Here is a 26,297-nt window from a genome sequence, read left to right as displayed (position 1 = left end):
ATAATATCTTATAAGTTAAAATGCAATCTTGTTTTGTCAGCTGGTAGCTCCTTGTTGTTCCTGCTCCTTAATAGCCTATATGCCACAAGTAGTGGTGACATATTTCTGTTCAAATTTAAGCCACATGGATCATGTCTGGTTGCCTCTTGCTCCTGTTGCTTTTAGCGATAGCTGCAAGAGCTGCACCAAGGTAAATATATAACATCGCACAGGTAAACAAAACACTTAATGTTTACATAATACCCGTGTAAGCCTATCGATGTTAGCTATGTTAGACACATATCAGGTATTTTGGTGAACACACAACTTACCTTTGAAGTTCTTTATGAAGTTTGACACAAACAGCTTAAATCCTTTGTTGGTGTTGGAGCTTTTGAGGACATCTGAATAATTTTATAAACAACATTAATAGTCCTGCAGTGACTGAGGAGCCATTGCTAACATAGTGTTGCCTGGGCACCTGGAAGTGGTCTATGTGGCTAAAAAACGCATTAGTGCTAAAACAGAAGTCAGTGGCATACAGGCTATTTGAATTTAATGCAGGTGATCCATTTGGCTTGTAGCAGAACGGATTGGATCATAGAGGTGTTTGACTTCCTGTGTGTGTCGCGGTGTATGAACGAGACGGTGTCACAGCATACAAGCTGCCAAATGTCAGAGCTGAACTCATTGCTGTACTGAGATCATCACCTGTGAGTAACTCCTAAATATTCTCTATTCACATAAAGCTTTATTAGAAAACAGTAGGCAAATTAAAACGATTTATTTCTGATAGAAAACATAAAAGTCAGGCTTAAAACAGCAAAACGAACAAGTTAGGATACGCGACCAGTGATGAACACCTTAAGAGGGTAGATAGTGTAAATACTTTGGTGTAACTTTGGCCTTTATTTCTTTTTTAACTCTATCTATGCAACAACTGATTTGATTTTAGACAGATTCAGGTGTGTTTGACCTTATAAAAATGTCTCCATAACTGAAATATGTACAACAAATACAAGGAATCAGTTGGCAGACTGTTTATTATCATTACCTGATAAAAACACACAAAACAGTAAAGAAGTGGATCAAAATTTAGTGGGATTTAATACGTTACTCCTGTTCATCGCTGCACTTTTAGCAAACCTGAAACACCAACTTTAATCAGCAGCTTTTCCTCCCTGACACTAATTTACGAGTGTTTCTATTTTCTTTCAAAGTTTCGACAGCCAGAGATTTTCAAAATGTCAAAACCTATATGCCAAAAATAGATGCTCGTCTTTACATTGAAAGATCAGAACTTATGCAACTGGAACGCGTATATTTCGCAATCATTGGATAAAAAGAATGCTAAATATGTGCTAATCCTACAGCAGCAGTTCATACATGGAGGTGAACAAACTTCAGCACATTTGATTTAAAAGTACACTAATCCTGGAGAGTGAAGCTCTTCTATGGAGGTTTTGTTGACTTTTATCTCCAGCTGCTGCCAATCGATTGAAAACGCTGCTGATAATGTGAAACCTGACTACTGTAAGGTTGTTTAGTTTGTATTTAGAATAATAATTGTTCATCCGCATTTGAAAAAAACTGTTATTTGCAAACTAAATCCTGATCTGGGGGGGCACATTTACTGATGAAAACTGCAGAATATTCATGTATTTTTCTGAAGAGCAGAAGGTTATATAACTGATATTATCACCATAATGACATTCTTGACAAAACGTGTCCCTAATGGCTCCCCCTGGCTCGATGTGCAAAATCAATGAGATTAGATATTATATACAGAGCATATTTTGTGTGATTTATGATTATAATAGGGTCATTAGGTCCATGCAGTGCTTGTATGAGTGTCACTGTTGGGTTTTATCGTAAACACACAGCTGGTTTGGAGCTTCTCGTGTAACGATAGTGAAGGTCTAATAAGAATAAATTGAATAAATCCCAATGTTCATGATCTCTGTGGGGAGAAAGCATCAGTGCGCCACGCAGGTCGAAGGCTTCATGAGCTGAAACTTTAAGCTGTTATCTGCAGGAGTTTGTTGCAAACGCAATGAAAGAAACAAGAGTTCAACTAAAGCCCTTAAACCTGGTGACAGCATAAAACTACTATTTAGTCCATCAGAAGTAACCAACCAGTTTCTAGTTTTCTGGCAGATATTTTGTCTTGGTGGGTTACAATAACAGATTTTAAAACAACAGGGTTGTTTTAAAATCCGTTAAGTCGAATCACGTTCATTTTGGCGCCTGTGCTGCAAAACAAAGCATTTCTTATATTAAAAGTGTAAAAATAACATTTTTTACACAAAATAACAAATCCGCCCTTATATTGCTGATTTAGAGGACTGATTACATTCATTACACTGAAAAAAATATTTTAAGAAATGAGGACAGCGATGGGGAAAAAATAAAATCCGATGCCTGTATTGGTCAAGCTTTGTTGCTATCAGATGTCTAAAAACAATCCAGTGAGCAGAATAATCTGGATTTTTCTGTCTCACTTCCTGGGATTTATGGATGTCTTGGCGCACAATCATAGAGCCGTAACTTAAAACACTTTTTAATTAAAAATGCAGAAATAATGCATGAATTCTGCTTTGTAATGCTCGTTTGTAAGGTTTAATAAATATTTGGGAATGTATTGAGATAATTATATGAAATAGTACTAAAAAACATCCAGTGGCGCGTCTGTTTCGCCGTTTGTTTCCGAGGGAAATTGTCTCTGATCTGTTATGTAAATAAAAGTCTGTATTTTACTTTAGTGTTCTTACTACAAATCTGATGCAGTGATCATAATCTTCAGAGGTGCTGTTTGTATTTTATCCTGTATACTAATTAAACTCCCAGTATCTGTTACTGGGATTAGTGGGCATGTTGGTGCTATGGCTTTAAAAGAAAATAGAAAAAAAAAATACAATAGCAACTTTAAACTTTCCTTTTTTGATTCATCAAACTAAAAAATAAAAACATTTTGAGTGTTTGGCATTATTGTGGTGAAAAGTCCCGAGACATGTCTTTACTAAAATCTTTTTGTATTTTCAGAGGCACTTTAACCGTAGCTGCTCCTTTCATTCTCGTTGTCCAACTCTGAAAGTATAAATTCAGTTTGCTTCATTATAAGTGCATAAAATCTATGAATTAGGATTCAAATCTTGCTTATGCTCTCTTGTCTCAAGAGTGTTAGGTTTTGGATGAGGATTTGGGATTATAAAATGGATTAAATTTATCTTATTTGAAGAACAATTATCAATAAAAAGCTTTATTAGGAGATATAGTCTTGTTATAAAAACCTCCACTCTATTAAAATTAAAAGACAAATCAAATTTAACATTTAATATAATTATTTTTGCTTTTTCAAGACATGAGCGCAAGTTTTGTAAGTTTTGTAAATGGAGACTCTTTAAGGATATGAAAACAAACTTTTGTTGTTTCACTTCCTTATTTGTTATATGATCTGATATGTTGGGGAGTTTTGGGTCTTTTTTGTCTCATTTTAGTTTTAGAAATGGTCAAATCTCCTCAGTGACCGCCCCGTAAGGACTGCAGGTGGGTCAGATTAAATGCTGTAACGATAGTCGAGCTAAGGATTTAAACTATTTTAGACAGTGTAGTGGAGAATTTTTTTGTTGCGGACGAACATATGTGTGTAATTTCCAAAATGCAGGAGAATATAATATACCGTAAAGAGAATAAGGCTCGTTATGTTTGTGTTCGCTGCAAACTAAACTGCTTCAAAAAGCCATTTGTGCGTTCCTCTATTAGGCTTTTAGTCAGTCTGAGGACATATAATTGCAATATTTTATATTATATTACAATGGGGAGTCTTTATATAAGCTGTCTGAAGCTTTTTTAGTCCAATGCCAAGTATTTTGTATCATATCTGCTGCAAGATTTTGTTTAAAGACAGAATAGATTCACTTTGGTTAAAAAAAGAAAAGTGATTCTTTTTAAGAAATTACCTTTAAAGATAATGCTTCTTCTCTCACTGTCGATACATCGTAAGAAGGAATTATGTTTTTTTTGCGTGTGAAATAGCTCGCCTTGTTGATGGCCTGCGATAAAACTAAGATGAAGAGTCTCTGCTTCATAATTTCAATGCCGTCCTGCAGGCATATCTGTCTTCGTGATGTTTTAGCATTTGTACTGCAGTATCACTTTTCTGGAGCTGTTTTTACCTTCAGTCTGCTGGCTGTGGGAAATCAGGATCATCAGATGGCTTTGCTGTCCTAAACTTCTGCAGTTTTGCTGATTTCTTTGATGTCCGTCCACTTATTGCACACAAACCTGAAAAGCAGCAGTTCTTGATAAACTCTTGGCTTTGTGATGAATTAAAGTGACACAGCTTTTATTCTGCACCATTTTAAAGAGCAAAAACACATTAAATTTCTCCATTTCCTCTTGCTGGATCTAATTCATCATTTCACCCAACGTTTATGTCTACTTTCGAGCCTTAATGTGCGTTTTTTTCTTCTCTGCAGGCGATTACCAAGCTGTGTTTCCCTGTTATGAAAATATAACTGTCTATTCACTGGGGGTGTCCTCATATGAGACAATAGGATTCCCTTTTCATAGATTCATAATAACCGGCATTACTCAGTTCCCTTTTTCATTGTCTTTCACAAATGAACACACACATACACACACATTCAGGCATTCAAAGCGAAACCGAAATTCATGAACTGGTGATTATCCCTCCTTCTTGTATTTCCATTTCAAGTTGTGTTTTCCATCAGGAGCCAAAGCAGATCCGCTAATGTGATTTCACTTGCTTTTACTTCACCATAAAACAGCCGTTGTTGTGCAGGAAACCCAAGCACAAACTTGTGCCACATTCATGTTGAGCGCAGAGAGCAGCGGTGCTGCAGAATGGGAGTTTTAGGCATTTTAAACAAGCTGCCAGCTGCAGGTGCAAACTGAAGCCCTGCCAAAGGATTTAAACATTTTAAAAACTGAATGTTCTCGATCTGTTCGGAGTCAAATGATCATGTGTTGAGGTGTTTCCCCTCCCTGTAAACTCCCCTCATGTGTAGCTGCAGGCCCACGTAGGTTTCACACGTCGAAATCACTCGAGTTCACGTTTAAGTAAACTCCAGATTGTGATCAGACTTCAGACTCTGCTTGAGATAAAATTGTTTTTGAGAGCGATGAGGTGCTAAACTGATATTATAGGGACCCATATCTTAGTGGGGTTTTTGTTGGCCGTTAATGCTTCACTAGGGGATGTGGTGCAAATTAAAGGGAATAAGAGGTGATGGTGAAACTGGTCTGTTGGCCTTTAATGTTTCACAGGTGTGTTTCAGGCCACCAGCAGCAGAGCACCTGTCTGTGTTTGTGAGATAGTCCTTTGATTCATGATCACGCTAAACGGATACGTCTGCATGTTTAACCACGTAGCATAAAAGCTGCCTTTTACATGAACTCTCCCAAAAGTCTTTACTGACTGAAGAAATACTCTAAATCTGAACTGGAGGCGCTTTTTAACATTGTTAAAAGTAATAGAAGAGCTGCAGGTGTAACAATAACAACCTTCTTTATCCTGCCATTTTACAAAAATTACACATTCAGAAAAATCTCTATTTGTTTTGTTCCTGACCGTTGTTACTTCTTTCACTGCAAAAACACAAAATCTTACCAAGTATTTTTGTTCTACTTTCTAGTGTAAATATCTCAGTATATTTGAAATAAAACAAAAATAAATTACGATTAACTTTTCAGCAAAATATAGGAGGTTATTTTTGATTCAATAATTCCTTAATATTGATGAAAAAGAATTAGCTATAAGTGAAATAATCTCCCAGCGGAACAGGATATTTTGACTTATAGCTACTTCTTTTTCATCAGTATTAAGGAATTATTGACTTAAAGCAAACTCCCACATTTTGCCGAAAAGTTACTTGTAAGTTAGTTTTGCAGATTTTAGTCTATTTGCAGCAGAAAATAATGCAAATATAGAAAATACTTTGTAAGATTTTGTGTTTTTGCAGTGAATTCTCAGATGGTTTATGGCTTTAAGAAAAATTATTCTCCTGAGCTGAAATGTTTGAAAACGCTTCAGGACGGTTGTAGTATGGATGGATATAACGCGTCTCCTGTGGATTTAGTAATATTTGTGTAGCAGATTAAACATGCCGCCTTTGAACTGTTGAGGGTAAAACTACATTTTCATCTTTACTTTTTCAAGCATTCACTCTGTTTCTGTCTCTAACGTCAACATCACTAAAACTGCAAAGCACTCTGTGTCTCTTTAGTGTGCAACATGAAGAATAAAGGTTTTGTGTACAAACAAGCGAATAAAAAAGTATTCATTAGGAGGATGAAGGTCGGAGCTTTAATTAGTTTTTTATTTGAGGACATTAAGGGACAAATCGACTTGGTTCAGTGGCACTTACTTGCTCTGCAGACGCATTGCTCTCCATCTTCTCTAATATAACGTGTAATTACTCTGAAACAATGAGAGAAAGAAAAAAGAACATCTTTTTACATGAAATTGTCATGTTGCATGCTTCTGTGCATGCTGTGAATTTGTGGACACTGAACTTTGAGATCGTCCAAATGAAGGACAATAGTTACACAGATAAAATTTTTATTTTGATAAATTTTTACTTCATTAAAGAAAAAAACCTTTAAGGTATGCACACATCCATACGGGAACATACACACAAAACATATATATATATATAAGTTCACAAAAAAATGGCTTTGTTCTGATAACACCGACAAATGGTATGGTGGGTCTGGTTGCCCAACAGTGTCACAGCAGATTTCTTCTATAAAAATGTTAAATTCCTTCTGCTTGATTGTTAATATTTAAAATTTAAACAACAATAATCCACATCTGTTTCAGATAGGAGCTCATCATCGACGAGAAATCAACAAACACCCATAGAAATCTGCAAGAAGCTGCTCAGAAATATAGAGACATGAGCTATTTTTGGAGACTTCTTTAATTAATTATAAAGAAGTATAAATATTTTTTATTACATGGCAAATCAGTTTTCTGTTTATATTCCCCCAGATTTGATGCACCTTTTACTTTGCTCTAGTATCTTTTGAGATATGCTTATCTGATTTCTCATCAGAAACAAATTTCTTGCGGGAATAAAAATGAAATAAAATCAAAATATGCTGGGGTTGTGAAAGGTTTTGGGGTTAAATGCAGCTATAAAAGTACAGATTGTAACTCTGCTGCATGCTTTATATGTTTTGCAGTCGTTCGCCAGATTAAAGGAACATTTTGAAAATAACAACCTTTAAGCAGGTATTAAACATACATTTCATTAAGACCACAGTTTTGTATTGAAAATATTGTTTATATTAGTCTGATCTAATCTAGAATGCGATTTCATTAGATACAAGCAGAAAATCACTATAATTTAGAGAGAAATTTGAGAAAAAACGATTTCAGCTGGTGAACTGAGTTACTGAAATAAACCAACTACTCAATATTCTAATTATTGAGTATGGCTGAATGTAGTGTAATATGTAGTTCATAGAGGACAGAAGGGAGACATTTCAAAACAAAAAGACAAAAATGCTTTTCAGGAATGACAGAATGCGTTTTCCTGCTACGAGGGACATTTATGCTCCATTTAGACAATAAAATACGGCTCAAATTAGAAAGAAATTTGGGGAAATTTCTGATACAGGGGTAAAAAGTGATATACAAAATAAGTTTAACTCTTCTTTCACTGTTTAATTTGCTCCAATGGCGGAAAAAGCCCAACATATTTTTTATAGCAGACTGATATTTTTAAGTAAAGCAGAATATTAATGAAGCCAACGCCATAGTTTGTTTGTTTTTAACCCGGTATTTTTACATATATTGTTCGTCTTCAAATGCATTTTGTTTAAAACACCTTATGCTTTGTTTACTTTCATTGTGTAACCTAAGAACATAATATGCCAACACTAGAAATAAATATTCTGGGATTTTTAAACTTTTTTTTTTCCATACATGACAGTTTTTGTTTCTATTTCAGTAGCCACATTACAATTTTTACATGAGTTGGCATAAAAAGATGAATACATATCTTGATTATTTACAGGAATATAGCAGCAAGTTTTGATGCGCAAACAGTAAATGATACAGACAGAGCAGAATGTAGGCAGAGCAAGTTTTCCATGGCCAACTAACGTCATCAATAACCTCTGTCATCATTAGCCAATCGCAGATCAAATGGTAGAATGTAGGTTTCTGTCCTAACCACAGTGCATGTATTAAACTGGAGATGCAACGTGCCTCACTGAGGAGAATACCTTGAACGTGAAACCATTTTAAATGACTGAACTGATGAACCTGTGTATAAACGTTGAACTCAACAGTCTGGAAGTTCATACAAGAACAAAATTTTAAGTGTTTTTTGTGATTTCAGTGACGATGAGGCACATAATCACACAGACATATCCTGCCATTTTTGTGTTTTTTTTTAAATTTTTTCCTCAGAACTTACAGTTGGATTAAATTCACTGTGGAATCAGTTTTTCTTCTTCAGTAGACTGAAGCTTATTTTTCTTCAGACGATTAGATTTGAGGCTTTACTTTGACTCTTCCTTCCTTTGAGCTTATTTCTGTTGCAATTAACCTTTTCTATCAAACTGTAAACTTTAATATGTTTTTTGGAAGGGGTTTTATTTTAGACTATCATCAAGTTGAACATACTGTAATTGTGAAATGGGAGAAAATGGATAAATTGTTTAAAAAATTTTACAAATGAAAACCTGAAAAGTGTGACACATTTGTATTCAGACCCTTTTTTACTCTCATAGACCTAAATAAAAACCCTTATAAAAACCAAATTAGTAAACAAAAGACCTTAAATTTAATCTAATCCAGCTGTTCAGCTGTTTAGATAACATTAGTGAACAAACATCATCTTAAAGAACAAGAAACAGCAGAAACGTGATGCATGTAGAGGCTTTTCATGCCAGGCTAGGTTAGCTAAGCTATGAAGCTATGAGCTATAAAAAGATTGCTGTTCAAGCTATCATCTGAACACGAAAACAGCATGGCGCACATCCAAATCTATTGTTAGGCCCATATTACAGTAACCAGACAACAGCTGCAGAGATCTAAGTCTTAAATGTGATCTATTAGGAATTTTCTCAAAATTCTCATTTGGGTCTTAACTGCCTCTAAAAACATCCGAAGCATTTATGAAAAAAAAAAAACCCTATTTTTTTTTTACCAATAAGTTTATGTTTTATGGCGTCTGAAAAATTAGCCGTTTAAAAAAGCTACCGTTTGTACAGTCACAATCAACCGGCAAAGAGCCGTTACCTAGCAACCACAGCAGAACCCTGTTGGGGTTGGTAGCTGAGCTCGGCTAGCAACCCCGGAGAGCTCCAGGAGTTTTGCTCAGCAAGTTTTACCGCTATTTGCGCGGTAAAATTGCTGCTGGAAAAGACAAGTGTTTTGTCGTTGACTTACCATTCAGAAAAGATGTTTGTATAATGTTCAAAGACGGTTGTATAATTGCGCATAGAGCCAATTTCTAGGCGAGGGTGAGTTGGGGGCGTGGCCACCAGCAGTTTATTTGGATTTAAAGAGACAAGAGACCTTAAAACAACTTATTCTGAAAGGTACCCAAAATATTCAGAACTGACTACACTAAAGTCTCGTTATGTAAAAATGATTTTGTGCAAAAGAAAAAATGGAATGAAAATGTTTTGCATAGTCTATAGACCTATCCTAACCAATTAATGGAAGCGTAATCTGTTTGTAGTTTAGGGACACAGCAACAGCAACATGTGGAAGAACATGCTCTAGTCTAGACTCATTTAAATGAGTCTAAGATGTCGTATTTTGAGCACAAAACATAACATAGCTGTATACATCACCTTGACAATACCATCTCCATTGAGAAACATAGTGGTGACAGCATCATGCTATGGGGATACTTTCTTTCAGTAGGCCAAGGGAAGCTATTTAGAGTTGATGGAAGATGGGTAACGCTAAACACAGGACAATAATATAAGAAAACATGTTAGAATCTGCCAAACATTTAAGCTAGGAGTGGAGGTTCAGCTTCCAGTAGAACAACAACAACCATAAACATACGGCAGAGATACAATGGAACGATTTACTTTAGATGTTAAAGTGGCCCAGTCAAAGTTCAGATCAAAATTTAAGTGAGAATCTGTAGGAAAGACTTCATGTTAAAAGAAGATCCCCAAATATCTGACTGAGAATTAGCTATTTTATGAAGAAGAATTGCCAAACAAGGAGCTTGAGTCGGAAAGTTTTGGCTAAGGGAAGCTAAATGCAAATTCACATTAATTACACTGTTTGTATCAAGAAACACTGTACATCTGCTTAATACTGTAATCTGATTTACTGTAATCCTGTTTGTGTTATAAACTACTCTGTCTGTCAAAAACAAGGAGCCTGTATTTCCATTCTGACGAAGTGATCACAGAGAAGCCTACTAACCAAAAATAACATCACAGATGAAGAAGAAATGAGTGGGAGAGACCGTAAACTTTTCTGTCCTCATCCCCTGTTTCACAATGTTGAGGTTTCAAGAAAGCTTGAATGAAGTTCCCCTCCATCAGCTAAAAGATGAAAATGTTTTCAGTCACTGAGCAGAATGTCACTTGTTTTTCATTCTCTTTTCCACTGACATTTTGTGCATTGACACATCTGAAGTGTTGCAGAGAATGAAACATTTCGCTCTTTTCCACTGGGCCTCAAACATCCACCGTTTGTTTATTTGCTTAAATTAGCTTTAACATAAAATGGTTATTCTGAATGCAAAAAAACAGAAGAAAAACTGAGATCGATCACTGAGGGAAACCCTCAGAAGGAGAACACGGGGGATGAGCAGAGTGAAAAATGTGAATCATTCCTTGTTTCTTGATCGTGGCCCACACTGGGTCTTTCTTTCTTTCGGTAATGACACGTTGTGATACACACACCCTCGTTAGGTGAGTGACTAACGAGGGAGTCCTCACTTTCAGGTGTTTTCCATCAAAATCACGAATCGACAGAGAGGAACGCCACGCTTGGCCCGCAGCGTTTTTAAACAGATTCACACTCAGACCCTCTTTAAAGGCGGTTTATTATTTACAGGAGACGTGTTTCTAACCTGCAGGTCTCGTCGTGCAGAGGAAGCGACAGGCCCGTTTCATTTACGAGCTCAGAGGGAACAGAAGCAGGTGTGAAGCCTTCATGAAGGCAGTACAGAGGCAAGCACAGAAACCTCAGAGAGACACATGAGACGTGTATGAGATGTTTGTTTTGTCCTTGTTGTGGTTCCTGTCTCCAAACCACCTCAGCAGCGTGTTTCTGAAGCACCCGGCCCAATGATCTGATAACTGTAGCTGCTTAAGTGAAAATTTACTCTATAACAGGATTAACGGTGTGAAATGTGCTGAACTGTATCGATTTTTTTAATGTTTCTCCTTTTACAAATCAGGTTTTTCAGGTATCTAAGCAGATTTGAAGCAGTTAACTTGGGAAATAATATAAAAAAGAACAAATGTCTGTGTGCAGCTTCACTTTATATTTGAGAAAGTAAAGTTTTAACAGGTGATTTTCACACAAACCAACCAAAACCATGACCAAAGGTCATGTCTCAAACAGAAACATATGTCTATAAAAATCCTCTAGACATTTTAGAAATGCACCCATCTGGCTTCTTTGTCTGCTACCGATTGGTTTTCTTTGAGATTTTTCATTTAAAAGGCCGTAACATGTAAAAGATGAAGAATATTCCAGTTAATGCATCAAAGAAGGGCTACACAAGTCCAGTCCTCCAGCTGCTCTGTTGCAACTTTTTTTTGGTCACTTAGATCTTTATTAGTATGTTTTTCAACAAAAAGACAAATCGGAAACTATTTATGGAGACTGTAATGTTTTGACAATTTAGCAGATTAGTATATTCATCAATTATTATTCCAGTCCTCATTCTGCATTTAAAGCCTTATAAAAAGCAATTTTCCAATTTTCTCCACAGACGTGCTTCTTGGAGCCTCAATTTTTCCATCGAAAATATTTCTTCTACAATTGTTATCCTCTTGCAACTTTTACTTCACCAAAACTCTTGAATCAAATTACTGAATTTCAAAATCATCATTCACATCTGTGGAGGCCTGTTACTGAACCGTTGGTTTGATTCTGGCGCGTTAGAGAAGGATGCATCTGAACGTTACAGGACAGAAGCTCTTGAGGACTGGACTGGAGCGCTGCTTCATCAGAGCACATTTCTCTAACCTTTATCTGATATTTACTTAATTAATTTAGAAAAAAGTGTGTGTTGGTTGATGTGTTTAAAAATAATAATAGGAATAATAATGGGAAGTCTTATTTTTATGCATTCAATGAATTAAAAAGAATCTGATTTTTCAGTAGTTGATCTGCCCGATCAAAGGAAACTGTCTGATTCTGGTGTCTCTCTCTAGAGTCTGCATGAGGTTGAATTTAGACGAAACTAAGAAAAGACATAAATCCTGTCTTTCCTGTACTGCGCTGGATTCAGATGGACACATTTTAATTTTTAGAGAGAAGCTTTTCAGCCATGATGCAGAAAATGGAAAATGTTCTTTATCCCCAAGATTTAACCTTTTTTAACCAAATGCTTTCATGTTCATTTTAATTTCAAAGTTAGCTGGACCACAAACATCCAGTGACTTTCACCCAGTGGGACTTGAGTCCCCATTCATTAAGTTTCACAAAAAACAGAGTTTTTGAAAGAAGAGTGAATTGGATTGCGTTTGTGTTACTGAGAAGATAGACAATAGTTTTGGACGCAGCATCTCCTGAATGTTAAAACTGATTATTGTGAGCAGATCTTTAACTTCAGTCCTTCAATAGTTTCTCATATAGAAAGTAATTGATTTTATTCAGCAGATTTTTACTTTAAATTTCAGAAACACATAAATTGAACATGGATTTTTACAATAAAAAACACAAGAGTTACAAAAGTTAAGAATTTGTTTGGTTGTTTAATTTTGTTTTTAAATGCCAAAGTTGGGCTTTGATAAACTGTTTCCAAATGATTATCTTTACATGTTTTAAACTAAAATATTAAGGTTTTTTCATACTGAAAACAGTGAAACCTTCCACTAATAGACTTGTGTGTTGCTGGGACATATCCACTGCTCATTTTAATCATCGTTTAGTCAGGTTAAATTTGTTCATGAAGTCATAAAACAAACATGGGAAAATCAGACTATCTTTCTTTCCTTTTTAATGTATTCTTTGAAAAAATAAACAATGAAACGACTTGATATTAAAAGCCTGAGACTAAAAATAAAACTCGGTGCAAAAGACAAACTTTGAATTATTAGTCCATAATTGTAATACCTTCAGAAACAAACAACCACCACTGATCATAAAGTGAAATGTTTAATTTCTCCTGTTTATTCTTAATGAACGTCAGAGAGAGCAGAAAAGGAATAATATGTGTTTCCTAGCCTTAAAAAACTTTGGCCATCTGAAGGCTTAGATTTGCAGAAAATACTGAAAAAGGTTAATGTAGTAAAACTGCCAACAACAAGCTTCCACTGGGCAGGAATAAAACACGATTAGAAGACCAAACTCAGCCACAGGCATCAACTATGCTGAGATTATTGAAGTCCATCTTGACGGAGGTGATTCCTATAGCAGGCTTTAAACTTTAAGCCCAAAATGAGCTCATATAAATTATTTAAATGGTCATTTCTCACCAGTTATCAGAGCCACGTTATTGACGGCGACAGACTGTTTGACAAGTTTTCAAAAACCAGATTCAGACGGACAAGTTTCAGTCCTTAACTGATTAACGTTCGACACAGTTCTTCAAGCGAATAATATTTCATGTGAAGAATTTTGAATTATCGGCCCAAATTACAATAAAATAATTTACATTTTGATAGTGTTGAATTTTTAACGCTTCACTCAAAGCTGCAGATTCAACAATGAAAAATGGCAGAAACACAGAAACTATTGCCTTTCTAAACAAAGACAAAATGTGTCGAAGCACGTTAAAGTGCTTAGACACATTAACAAAGTTCTGCTTTATTTACTTTGGACTAAATGGGATAATTGGATTAAAAAGAGTAGCTTGACCTGAAATAGTCGTATGTCCATAGATGTTCAGTGTTTTGACCTTGCAGAAGTTTCTTTTTGGGATTCTTTCAGTTTGTGTGGTAACGCAGATTTCTGATTTTTGAGTTTTTAAATGCGCAAGAAGACATGGACATACTGCGTCCTCTAAATCCAAAGAAACCTCCGTTCCAGCTCTCAACATCGATTTGTTGTGGTGCTGAGAAGCTTTGGACTTGTTACACTGGTGAGTCGATTCAGGCATTAAAAATGTTCAGTCTAAAAACATGGAAGACTGGGCACCACATGGATCAGTGAGAGAGCCTGCGCTTTATAAACGGAGGCTCCTGTCCTCGAAGCGATTGTCCCCAGTTCGATTCCCGGCCTTCTGCCGTTTCCTGCATGTTTCCCACTTCTCTCTGTTTGCCCTTCCTCTTATCTACTTGCTGTTAAATAAAGGCCACTAAAATCCTTTAGAAAAAGCATTAAACCCTAAAAAAGCTGTGATAAACTCTGTTCTCATGATTCGACGGGTTGAAGTTTGGAAGCAGGCGCCGAGGTCGGTCGTAAACCTCTCAGATGGAACTGAGTTAATTTTTGCTGTACATTAAATTATGCAGATCATACTAAATACAATTAACTGTTCTCAAGTTGTAGTTATTTATTTTTTAAACATATCATGTCTGTCAGTGAAAAAACACAAGACAAGATCCGAGAAGTCTGCTTCTACACCCGCAGAAAGAAAGAGAGAAATAAAAACAGAAAACAGAAAAAATAATGTTTCTATCTCTAATAGTTCTTGTGTAATTATATATATCTTTGTTTGTGGGTGGCTTGGTTTTCAGGGTTGGTTCCTTTTTTAATCTACCTGCACTGTGAAGGCTGAGTTTGGATATTTTGTACGGAAATTAAAACAAACTGCAAAACATATTGAATAAAATATTGTTATTTGTCTAAAATGTGTTCATTAGATATTTATTAGACCAATAGGCTTTTAATGGAATATTTTGGACAGAAATTGTAAAAAAATATATCTTATTGATTTAAAACGGTATCTTCACACTGCCCGAAAGATGAGTTTTGTGTTTCTAAGCTATAATTCATCCTGGAGATTCTTGTCACAAATAGATGGAAACAGTTTTAGGCTAAAAAAACTGTATTTTTTATGCAGATGTGTCTCTTTTTTTCCCTACAACAACCAATCAAAGGTCATTATTTTGTTTCCGGCTTTAATTAACAACTGTGCGTCTTTCTTTCAGACCAATCGCTGCAGTGGGAGGTGCAACGGTTCTTAAAAACACGGCTCGCTAGATAAAATACAAAGCATTTCCGCCTGACTCCGAATCACCGTCTACAACGGATCACTCTGAGCTTGGCACTTGAAAAGGGCTGTAAGTATAAACCTTTTCTAAATGTACATATTTACACATTTACATTGATTTTTAAAACATAAATTGCTCTTAACATCTTTATTAAACAGTGACACCTTTTTTGAACAATGATTTTAAGTCATTTGCCCCGCAGGCCCACCGAGGCCTCAACAACAGACATTTTCTATTTTATTTATATAATCACAGGATATTAATGCCATGTTTATTCACTGACAAAATGTTTATTCTCTGCATATTTGATAAGATTCCACGTAAAAACAAAGTGTCGAGTGTAAAAGGAACACAAACTGATAAATATGTAATATATGGTGAAAGTAATTTAAAACTTAAAAGTTTATATTTCAACATTTTCTTTAGTAAATCCCTTTCTCTCTATTTTTTAAAGAAACTATAAATAAAATTTACAGTTCTGAAGGTACAGGACAACTGACCGCTACGATGAGCGCTACTCATGCTCCATGTTTAAATTACGTGCAATTTGCAAATTATAAAGTTAAAATACATATATATATATATATATATATATATATATATATATATATATGGCACAGAAATAGGCACAGAAATTATAACGATAAACAATCAGTTTGTGTACAATAAGTTACAGTAGTAAACAAATTTATAACCTCACTCCACTGTAACATTTACCTCTTTTACTTAATTTTCTATCTACAGCTGTCTAAATGTATTTTCATAATATGTAACAACTACATATTCAAGAAGCTCTATATGGCGTAAAACTGAAGGCGCAATTCACGAAAACTAATTTCATATTTGAAAATATGAAGTGAAATTTGCCTGGACAGCAAGTATTGAGAACATTTTCTATTTTCTGTCATTGTCAGAGAATAAAAAAGGCAGTTCGCCTCAAATTTCCTCAAATACAAGAAAGAGGCAATTAAAAAAGAACAAAACCAACAAACAATCACAGAACTCCCTCAGTAAAGACTGAACCTCCATCTGTCCTGTGTTTATAACTTTCTTTAACCTTTCCGCCCTGTTCGGCCCTCATATCGCCCTTCCCTCCTCATCATCAGTGGATCTGAAGCTTCATCCTGCTACAGATACAATCATGGTGGTTTCTGGGTTAAACTTCCACAGGTGCAAAGACTTTGAACGTCTTGCTCATCATCTGTGTCTCTCTGCACTCTACATTCACATGTCACACTCTTACAGATCAGCTGTAACAAATACTGAATCATTATTCCTTTCTCAGTCCAAACCTATGTGACTCATGATACCTTCTGCTTTTTAGGCATTCAAAGTTTATCATAGAGACATATGGATAGTATCGCTATCAGACACATAAATACACATAAATGTATTTGACATAGTTCTGATAGCGATCCAAGTCACCAATGATTATGTATTTGTCAGTTATTTGAGTCTAATACAACGCTAAAAGTAATAATGTTATGTGCAGTTGAGCCCAAAATTGTTATTCTTATTATTTAATGTATTGTTTTTTATTTTATCACCTGGTTTCTTCTGGCTGCAAGTCGCATTATGTTTCTGAGTGGCGCAGTCAGGATCCACGCTTCCAACTAACGGAGAACCTGTGAAAGGAGCGAAAGATTAGGGTGATGGCAAGGAGGCCCTCCATCCTCGGAGTTGAAGCTTATAACCAAAGATAAATTTACAAAATAATCCTGGAAACATCTAATCAAATGGACAGCAATTACAGGAAGCTGCAATGCATGCCAAGCTTTTTCATTGATAACTTAGAATAGTTTAAATAATTATAAAAAATAATTTTTAAAAATCTAAATAAATCAGATTAATGATTATTTAAAAAACTTCTAGGTTTTTCCTTTTATACTGATTTATTATATTTTATAAAGATATTCCTATCTCATTTAAAGTAAGAAACAAACTTCCTGGTTGAATGAGAATCACTTTAAATCTAAATCTACCAGAGGTATGAGTTGTTTTTGAACTTAGCTATATATACTCAAAAACTCAGCAGTCTTAAATTAACACATATCTCCTCATTTTAAGACGCAGCGGTCTAAATTAAAGCATTACTGCAGCAGCAGGTTAGCTTAGCCACGAAAGCTATTACAGTACCGTAACAAAAAGTCGATTCAAAACGTCCAAAGATCCATTAAATAGGTGTAAATGTATTTCTTACTTGACAAAAACAATCCGTAGTATTTAATAAACTTTCATTTTCTCATGATGATGACGTTTTTATGCTGTTTTCATGTTTTTCCGAAGTGGCTAATGCTAGCTTGTAGCCGCGCTGATATTACATGCTGAAATTTGCCTTAATGTCCAAATTTAAATTTTGGAGGAATAATGTTTCAGCCGCGATGTGAGCAGTTTTCGCCCCCAGACGGATATTTGACCGGGGATATGTAACGACAGCGCCCAGGGCAAGTCACGTGACTCAGATAGCGCGCAGCAGCGGCCATTACAGTCTCTGTTTCACTAAGGAAAGCACTTAGTAAAACTGAGATTTGATTTTTTTTTTTTTTTTGCAACATAATGTGTCAATGAGATACTATAAACATTAAATATTTATTAGCAAAGCCAGCTTTTCAAGAGTTTTATATATAAACAAACACATGAACATTTGGCTAATTCATTTGTCATTTAACCAAATGAGACATACAGGTCATTTAAGAATAAAGCGATGAAGATAAGGTGAGAAAACGGGACCAAACCAAAATCACGGCAGTCTGAACTCGACCGTTGATTAAGAAAATATAAAAACGCAACAAACTAGCCAAACAACTTCTTTACCATTTTATAATTATTAAACATGGCATTGTTTATTTTTGCCATAAGGTTGAGGCCCATTTAAAAAAGAAAATTAGGCATATTTATAAAAATTTAAGGATAAAAATGTCCAGTAGAGGGCTGTTCAAAGTGTGGTCCGTGGGCCATTTGTGGTCCTCGACATAATTCTTTTCAGTCCCCGATCAAAAGTCAAGAATGCCAAAACTTGGGCCAACAAGATAAAAAACAATTGATGACCCCCTAAAAATGGGAAATTATATGTTTTCTCTTAATAAGGTAACAGTCCGAAGTCCTTTTTATGTTTTGGATCTTTAATTATTCACAGGTTTACATTTTTTTTTTTGTTTATCATTGAGTAGGTAAAACAACAAACAAAAAACTACAATAAACACATTTTTGCATTTTTAATTTAATTAATTTTGTGGGTAGTTTAAATTTGCCAATTTTGGCAGTGGCGCAAAAAAGCCTTTGACACCGCTCATCTAAAAGATTAATACGGATCATCTCATAACAGTTGAATTTCTTATGTTCAGTAACTTCTAAGACCCAGAATAGTAATCATCATCTGATAAAATGTTCTGTGTCTTAAATTATTCAAAACATATTTTAAACAAATTGTGCCATTTATTTTAATTGATTTTGTATAATTGGTGTGTTTCAAGCCAGACAGAGCTTGACAGTCTTCATAATCTGGGCGGAAAATCTACAATAAATCATTTGTAAAGTAGATAAAGAAAAAAAGTATTTTATTGCTAATGTGTAAAAAGAAATACATTTTTTTAAGTAACCTGTTTCTCTATAGGAATGACAGTTGTGGGAGGAAATTTTTCTTTAATATAACAATTAAATTTAAAAAATAGTTCCTTTGTTATTATTTTATTTGACTGTAGTGTATATATTTGTATTTAATGTCTGTACGCTGTGAGCGCTTGAAAAGTTAAGTCAAATTCCTTGTTTGTGCACACAATATAAATCTGATTTTGATTCTGATTATTTAAAACAGTATTTTGAACAGAACTCAGAGAATAAAAGAGAAATGAAAGTGAGATGAAGCAGTAAAACAGGCATAAAAGGATAAACATGTGCCTTAAACCACAGTCTGTGTTCGCTGCTGGTGCTGTGGTCTCTCTTTTTTCTCCCTTTAAGCGTGGAGAGATCCGTCTTTCGTGGAACAGGAGAGGAAGAGAGGGGGTGTGAGAGGCAGAGGGGAGGGGAGAACTGGGATAACAATCTGCACCTTAACTAAATCAAGTCCCACCACAAGCCAGCGAACGCGCGCTGAGTTTCTCTTCCCCCTCGACGTTTGCCTGCTTGTTTGAATCCAAAGCCCACCACAGGCCGCCTACTCTCAGCTTTCTGAACCTTTCCTCTTTTATCTTCTAAAAATCTCTCTAAATCTGAGACCACCACAACCCCAGGGCTGCTTCCGCTTAAATCGTTTCACCTCTTTACCAAAATCTAATATTGAAGCAATTTAAATGTTAAAACAAGGATAATTCCACCAAAAAAAGCTGTAAATTTAAAAGAAGATCCTTCTAGAGACTGCTTTGAAATATTAATTTTTTTATGAGAATTTACAAAAATTGGATTTCTCTTCCTTGCAAAGTCATGAATTAAGACAGGAAATTATAAATGCTGACGAGTCGCAGTATTTTCAAAATACAAGGCCCACAGCATAACTCGTTTAAACTAGAGCGAAAAAGGTCATGTGAGCTAAAATGGTTTGTTTTGATATAATAGGACTCTTTAATGCCCCCATTCTTGAATTCAGGAATTTTTTTAAAGCAACAAAAAGGTTGCAGGTGTTCCACAAGGCTCAATGTTTGGATCACTGTTTTTTCAAGCATAAATATTTGCTTTGTTTAAATGTATAAACTATGTTTTATGGCAATGTAGAAATTTCTGTGATCATACATCTTTATCCTTGTCTATTTCTAATATACAGACCCTATTAATAAATTAGAATATTATTGAAAAGTCCATTTATTACAGAATCTTTACCATTAAGAGAAATACATTATATAGATTAATCTTTACACAATTTCCAGCCTTTACTTTTGTGTTATGATGATTTTTCACTTACAGTTAATGAGAACTTGATATTTAAAATTAGAATATTACATCAGATTTGTAAAAAATACATTTTATAAAACAGAAATGTAAGTATAATGAAAAGTATATGCTTGATACCAGTTTAAAGTTTATTTTCAAAGGGTTCTTTTGACAAATGAGCCTCATCAGAAAGCATTCTTACTTATTGAATGTGACTGTATATCATGACTTTACAGTTGAAATAAGAAAATCTTTATCTGTCTTAATTTGTGAATTAATTCTCTTCAAAAATAATTAACAATTCATTCACTACAGTTTTCTGTATCCTTTCTCCTACTGTGTTTTCAGGCACCAGAATGAAGAACCTGCTTCAGTTCTTCCTCTGTCTCATCATTGTCCTCAAAACAAGTGGTAAGAAACACCAAGTACAGACTTTTTAGAAGAAGGTGTTTTGGTTTTGCATATCAACACTTAATATTATTTCACTTTTAGGGGCTGATGAAGTGATTTATCGTCGTGTTGGAGAAAGGGCTGTACTGAATTCTCCAGGCCTCCCTCAACAATATTACGTAAGCTGGTTCTTTGAAAGAGGCCCTGAGATTGAAATTGCCGACGTTTCCTATTTTGGTAGAAAACATGTTAATCCAGGTAAGCAAAGCATTGGAAATGGAAACTTACTATCTTTTTGGAGTTTACCAATAAAAGCAATATTAATAATTATTGTAATTTGTGGTACGTTTGACATTTTTTTGTATTCAATCAATTTTGCATCAGTTTCTGGCGAAATCTGGACCAGCAGGTTGTCCATCTCTTCCAATAGTCTGATCATCAATAACATGCAAGAGGAAAACTTTGGAACCATCGTCTGCAAAGTGAAAGATGGTACTAATCTATATGCCACAGTAAAATTTCACCTGATCAAAGTCATGGGTAAGAATAAATTATGAATGTTTTGTATTTTAACCACAAGACATTTAACTTTAACATGGCAAAATATATGAACAATGTTTTCAATGTCTTGCTCAGAGTTAAAGTATTTACCTACAACTTTTAGTTTATCTGATCAGTTTTTTATAGCTTTTTAAATTTTTCACTTCCAAGAAAACCTACAAAATCACTAAAATAAAGCTGAGATATTCCTTATTGAAAGTTTTCTTTTTAAGATTTTAAATTCACATTTCCGTATCTATGCATTCTGGTTTTTATGTTAGTGAGTATGGAGGAACAACGACCATTCCTGATCCCTGGACATCGTCTGTCTCTGAACTGCAATGCTGAGACTAAAAGAAGACCCTCAGTTTATTGGATAAAACCAACGGGCAACAAAGCATCTCCTATCCAAGGATCAGTCACAAAGAAAGCTGAAAGCCAAGACAATGGAAATTGGGAGTGTGTTGTGAAAGACAACGGAAAAGAGAACAAATTCGAATTTTTTGTTTCTGTTGTTGGTGAGTGATTGATTGTGAACACAGATTGCTGCATGTTGGAAAAATGTTTGAATCTTTTTACGGTTTTTCTCTGTTTCAGACTTCTCCTCTGCTTCCAAATATGTCTACACATCTACAAACCTCCCTCTTAGCATTCCTTTTTGGATTACTCCCAAAGAGTTTGTGCAAAAAATATTGTCCAACGTTCAGACAATTGAGTGGCTCTTCACCCCGAAAACATCTTCCAATCAACAGACTATCTTCTCCTTCTCATCAAAGGATGGACAGCTGAAACAGGAGAATACAGCCAGAGAACTGAGCTATAAAAACTTCACAGATGGTGGAAATTTTTCATTGCACAGAAATCTGGCGAGGGTAGAAGACAGAGGGACCTACAACTGCTCCATCACATTTACAAATGGCTACGTGCTCAGCAGGAGTCTGGTTGTAGATGTGCTGGAAAGTAAGTGAAAACAAAACTTCGGCTGGTTTATGTTACATGTTTGCAACACATAAGTTCTTTCACCAGCTGCATTTCTGTTAGCCATAAAATTGCGCAAATTGAAAGTACGAAAGTAAATTTGCTTAATGTAAACACAACAATTTCTTTAAAAAACTCCTGTTTTTGCATCATGATGAGGTGGATTTTCAGTCATATCGAAATAGATGTATTCTGCAAAACTGCAATTGAAACAATTCTTTTGCATCACATGAGTCACGTGATCAGCAGCCGGATGTTACTACTGGTGAAAACGACAAAAACAACAGGAAGTAGTAGAAGGAGGATGCTTTATTTTTGTTTTTTTTGGTCACTATCCAGCTCACAGCATCGCACAGTTTATAAAAAGTTGTGTGACATTTGAACATGTTGAACAAATTGTTCTTCTGTAAAATCGCAGACTAATCTCCCCAAAACGCCGTTTACGTAGCAGCGAGGAGCTTGTCACGCCAACGCCTGAATAAGACGCCGATGAATGATGAGCGCTAGCGCCATGACTGAATTATGAATCTATCTCATGTAACATCATTTTTAATGACTTATTGCTTGAAGAAAACATCTGATTTTAAAATAATTTCTTATTTAATGGAAACACTGTGATTGCAAAAATGTTTTTTTAGCAGAATATCGACACAGATTTGCGCACATTTGTAATTTAATCACAGCTACTTTATATTTTCTCTAGGTAGTTAGAATATACGTAAGTTAGTATGGCACTAAAATCTGTAAATAATTGTTTTGAATTAAGATTACTTTGGTAACTTTTAGACCTTTCCATTAATTTAAGATATTAAAAGCACATCTTGGTGGAGGACGGTGTCCGGTGTGACAACAGGAGGTTTTTTAAAACTATTTTTTGACCTTGTAAGATCAGATAAGTTAACTTTCATTTTTATATACTGTAGGTTGTAAGAAACTTTTAGTTGCTGTTTTGTCTAACAGTTTTTCAAACAATCAAGCCGGAAGTGCGTGAAAGAAACGAACCACCTGTTGCCACCCACTTCCTTGGAAAAACTTTGGTTTTGGAACTTAGAAGGCCGTGACAGATTTATTTTTCAGTGAGTTTTCTGCTTTGAAATTAAAAAACAAAATCTACTTTTTCTTTGTTCTCCAGTCACCCCCTCCCCAGGAACGGAGTTAATTTCAGGCCATCACCTGAACCTGTCCTGCTCCACCGGCGGTCCTCTGGAAACTGGCGTCACGGTGAAATGGGTCCCCCCTGATACATCATCCTTGGCGAAAGCCGATTTTTTGTCCGGTCACCTCATCATCACGAGAGTGGGAACGGAGGACTCTGGAAAGTGGAGGTGTGATCTGAGGCGGAACACGACGACGCTGACGTCAGCTGTGATAACTCTGAAGATCGGTGAGCACAGGAAGCGAGAGGAGAGCAGGAAATATGACATGGTTATGAACCTGCGGCCACTTGAAGACAGAAACTTGGTTGAACTTATCATTTCCTCTACTGTACACTGTTTGACGACTCTATCTCTCTGTTCTCCACAGATCCCATTCTCACTGTGTGGATGATAGTGACCATATGCGCCGCTGGAATCATCCTAATCCTCCTCCTCATTCTAGCTTTCATCCTCTTCAGGCGCAGACAGGTACATTAAACTCTTCTCATTTTCATTTGGATCAGACATGAATGTTAGCTTTTCTTTTCTCGTTTTCTCACTGCCTGTCTTTCTTTTTTGTAACTCACATCAGCGGAAGATGAGACAGTTAAGGCATCGACTCTGCAAGTGCAAAAAGTAAGCGATAATCATTTCCTGGATTGACAGGATGGCACGCATTGATGCATTTAGACACATATAACTAAAGTTTTAAAGGTGACCTGTTATGCTTCCTTGAACAGGTTAGGATTTATCTACAGGCTACAAAAAATGTTTATTGCAAAATCATTTTGAACTTCTTTCAGAAAGAGATGTTTTAGGGCGTCTTGTCACTTTAAATCCAAATAAGGTGCTGCTGACCACGCCCTCCCAACTCAACTCAGACATAAAAATGGCTGCAAACAGATGTGGAAAAGCATTAGCATTAGCATTAGCATTACTTCCTACACAACCAACAAAAATGTAACAAGCAGTTTTTTGATGGTAAGTCAACAATGAATCACTTGTCTTTTCCAGCAGCCATAGTACAACTCATACAGTGGTAAAACCAGGTGACCAAACATGTTGGAACTCCACATGAGTTGCTAGGTAACAGGCTGGAACTCTGCTGGGGTTACTAGGTAACGGCACAGTGCCCATTGAAAGTGACACAATTGAGAGGTTTTTGAAACGGCTCATTTTCCAGACACCGAAAAACATTAACTTATTGCCAATAAACGACTGGGCGTTTTTTATTAAAAGCCCTTGGGCTGTTTTTTTAGAAGCAGTCAAAACCTAAATGGAAGTATACAATTTTGCACAATAGGTCACCTTTAAGAATCGAGAACATTTGTGTCTCTTTTCTTGAACTAAACATTTTTCTTTTGTTTGTTTTTCAGCCCAAAGCCAAAAGGTTTCTACAAGGCCTGACAGTTGGGATGTTAACAGCAGGACATCAGGGCGTCATGCAAACAATTCTGTCCCAAACGGACCCTCGTCGTTTCTGAACTGTGCTAACTCTCTTTCATGTGTTGAAGGAGAGACAGAAGAGATGGAAACTTGTAGACATCGCTAAAATGAAAAAATAGAGGAAACAAATGTAAAAATTGTACATATCAATCACTTTTTCTTACCTTTCTGGACTGTTTTTTACTGATAATGGTCATTTCAACCAGATCAAATATTTGCTGTTTTTAACTTGGCATCTTAATGAAAATGAGTCAGCTTTGAAAAAGTTTTAACTACTTTTCCAACAAATGATTTTCAGTAATTTTTTAAAATGTGACTTTGGTAATTGATATACATCAACCAGAGATCAGTTCTTGCTACTTTGGCTTCATCAGTGATCATAATTTTGCATATTTTGCAAAAGTAAACTTTGTCCAACAGGAAGAAGAACTACAATCAGTGGAAATACAATATAATTTAAATTTTTCAGAAAATAAAATACTATACAATTTGATTATACAAATGATTTGAACACACTGAACAATATTTATTGTTATAGTTTGTAGAAATAAATAAAAACTTTGAGATTTAAACTGAGATGTTTGTCGGTTTGATATAAAATGGAAAGAGGTCGGCCGAAATGCCAGCCGTTTTTACCAGCCGTTCAAAAGAGTCAAGACAATCTTTCAAATATAAAATCAGAATATGTTCGTCTAAAATAATATTCAAAGTCTCTTTGTTCAAAAAATAGCATAGAGACTATAAAAATATCTCATAAGGACTGCATCTTGATTGGCCATATGCATCAATTTTAAGTGTTCAGACCATAAAAAGGCAGCAGGTTTCTTTCTTTTTTTGCTATTTATATTTACATTTTATAGAAACATTTCTGGATACACTAGTATAGGGTTATTTCAGCAGTTTTAAAAAGTAACTTTAACAATCCATGGAGGATTTTGTCTTTTCTGCCAGTCAGACAAAACGGATTTTAACCCTCTTCTCCTCTGCACAGAAGCTTTTAATGTTTCCCTGAAGGTTTTTTATATATTAAACCATATAGATTAGTGATTCATTGGAGATTATATTTGCTTTTCTGTAATGACTGACAGTTCACAACCTCTCCCTCACCGTTAATTGCTTCCCGATCGTACCTCCTGACAGCCTTACTGATGTTGACATGCTGTCTTTCTACTGTTTCCAATTTAAATCCAGCAATAAGTTTAGTTATATATATATATATATATATATATATATATATATATATATATATATATATATATATATATATATATATATATATATATATATATATAGTACAGACCAAAAGTTTGGACACGACTGTGTGTCCAAACTTTTGGTCTGTATTCAGTACAGACCAAAAGTTTGGACACACCTTCTCATTGAATTCAATTAGAAAGTGTGTCCAAACTTTTGGTCTGTACTGTATATATATATATATATATATATATATATATATATATATATATATATATATATATATATATATATATATATATATGTTTTACTCTTTCCTTAATATGGTCAGAATCATTTTGGAGTCAGAAAATTGTACTTAAGATGTAACATATCTGTAATATTGTGAATTTATTATTGTATAAATACTGTTTTTTATTGTAATTT

At 35.2% G+C, this 26,297-nt stretch overlaps 1 protein-coding gene and 1 long non-coding RNA gene across 4 annotated transcripts in view; one reads left to right on the top strand and one right to left on the bottom strand.

Annotated features, from left to right (window-relative positions):
• The window catches only part of LOC116717852 (uncharacterized), a 31,340-nt gene extending 7,984 nt beyond the window's left edge, over positions 1–23,356 (bottom strand). The window contains exons 1-4 of one of the 2 annotated variants that reach the window (XR_004338822.1): positions 23,269–23,356; positions 16,872–16,949; positions 6,369–6,421; positions 4,155–4,263 (exon numbers count right to left, since the gene is read on the bottom strand). This is a non-coding gene — a long non-coding RNA (uncharacterized LOC116717852). The remainder of the gene's footprint in view (positions 1–4,154; positions 4,264–6,368; positions 6,422–16,871; positions 16,950–23,268) is intronic. The other variant, XR_004338821.1, reaches the window with a different exon arrangement.
• Positions 410–25,253, top strand: cd4-1 (CD4-1 molecule). 2 transcript variants are annotated; one of them, XM_032559488.1, is made up of 11 exons: positions 410–692; positions 15,262–15,393; positions 20,536–20,598; positions 20,680–20,835; positions 20,962–21,117; positions 21,399–21,635; positions 21,715–22,077; positions 23,228–23,479; positions 23,620–23,720; positions 23,824–23,867; positions 24,608–25,253. In XM_032559488.1, the coding sequence occupies exons 3-11, from the start codon at positions 20,544–20,546 to the stop codon at positions 24,636–24,638; spliced, it is 1,395 nt and encodes a 464-aa protein (XP_032415379.1). In that variant the 5' UTR covers positions 410–692; positions 15,262–15,393; positions 20,536–20,543; the 3' UTR covers positions 24,639–25,253. The 2 variants fall into 2 exon arrangements, with proteins under 2 accessions (XP_032415379.1, XP_032415380.1); XM_032559489.1 differs by lacking the exon at positions 410–692 and adding an exon at positions 3,326–3,525.
• Positions 25,254–26,297: the final 1,044 nt, after the last annotated feature.

Source organism: Xiphophorus hellerii, chromosome 3 (genome assembly GCF_003331165.1).
Source record: "Xiphophorus hellerii strain 12219 chromosome 3, Xiphophorus_hellerii-4.1, whole genome shotgun sequence".
Taxonomy (NCBI): domain Eukaryota; kingdom Metazoa; phylum Chordata; class Actinopteri; order Cyprinodontiformes; family Poeciliidae; genus Xiphophorus; species Xiphophorus hellerii.
This window is presented reverse-complemented; position numbering and strand designations above follow the sequence as displayed.

Bases quoted from the DNA above. Each gene is read 5' to 3' on its own strand.
- cd4-1 (XM_032559488.1), top strand. From the start codon at position 20,544: ATGAAGAACCTGCTTCAGTTCTTCCTCTGTCTCATCATTGTCCTCAAA. The intron at 20,599-20,679 runs GTAAGAAACACC...TTTCACTTTTAG, and splicing joins CATTGTCCTCAAAACAAGTG to GGGCTGATGAAGTGATTTAT. The intron at 22,078-23,227 runs GTAAGTGAAAAC...TTTGTTCTCCAG, and splicing joins GGTTGTAGATGTGCTGGAAA to TCACCCCCTCCCCAGGAACG.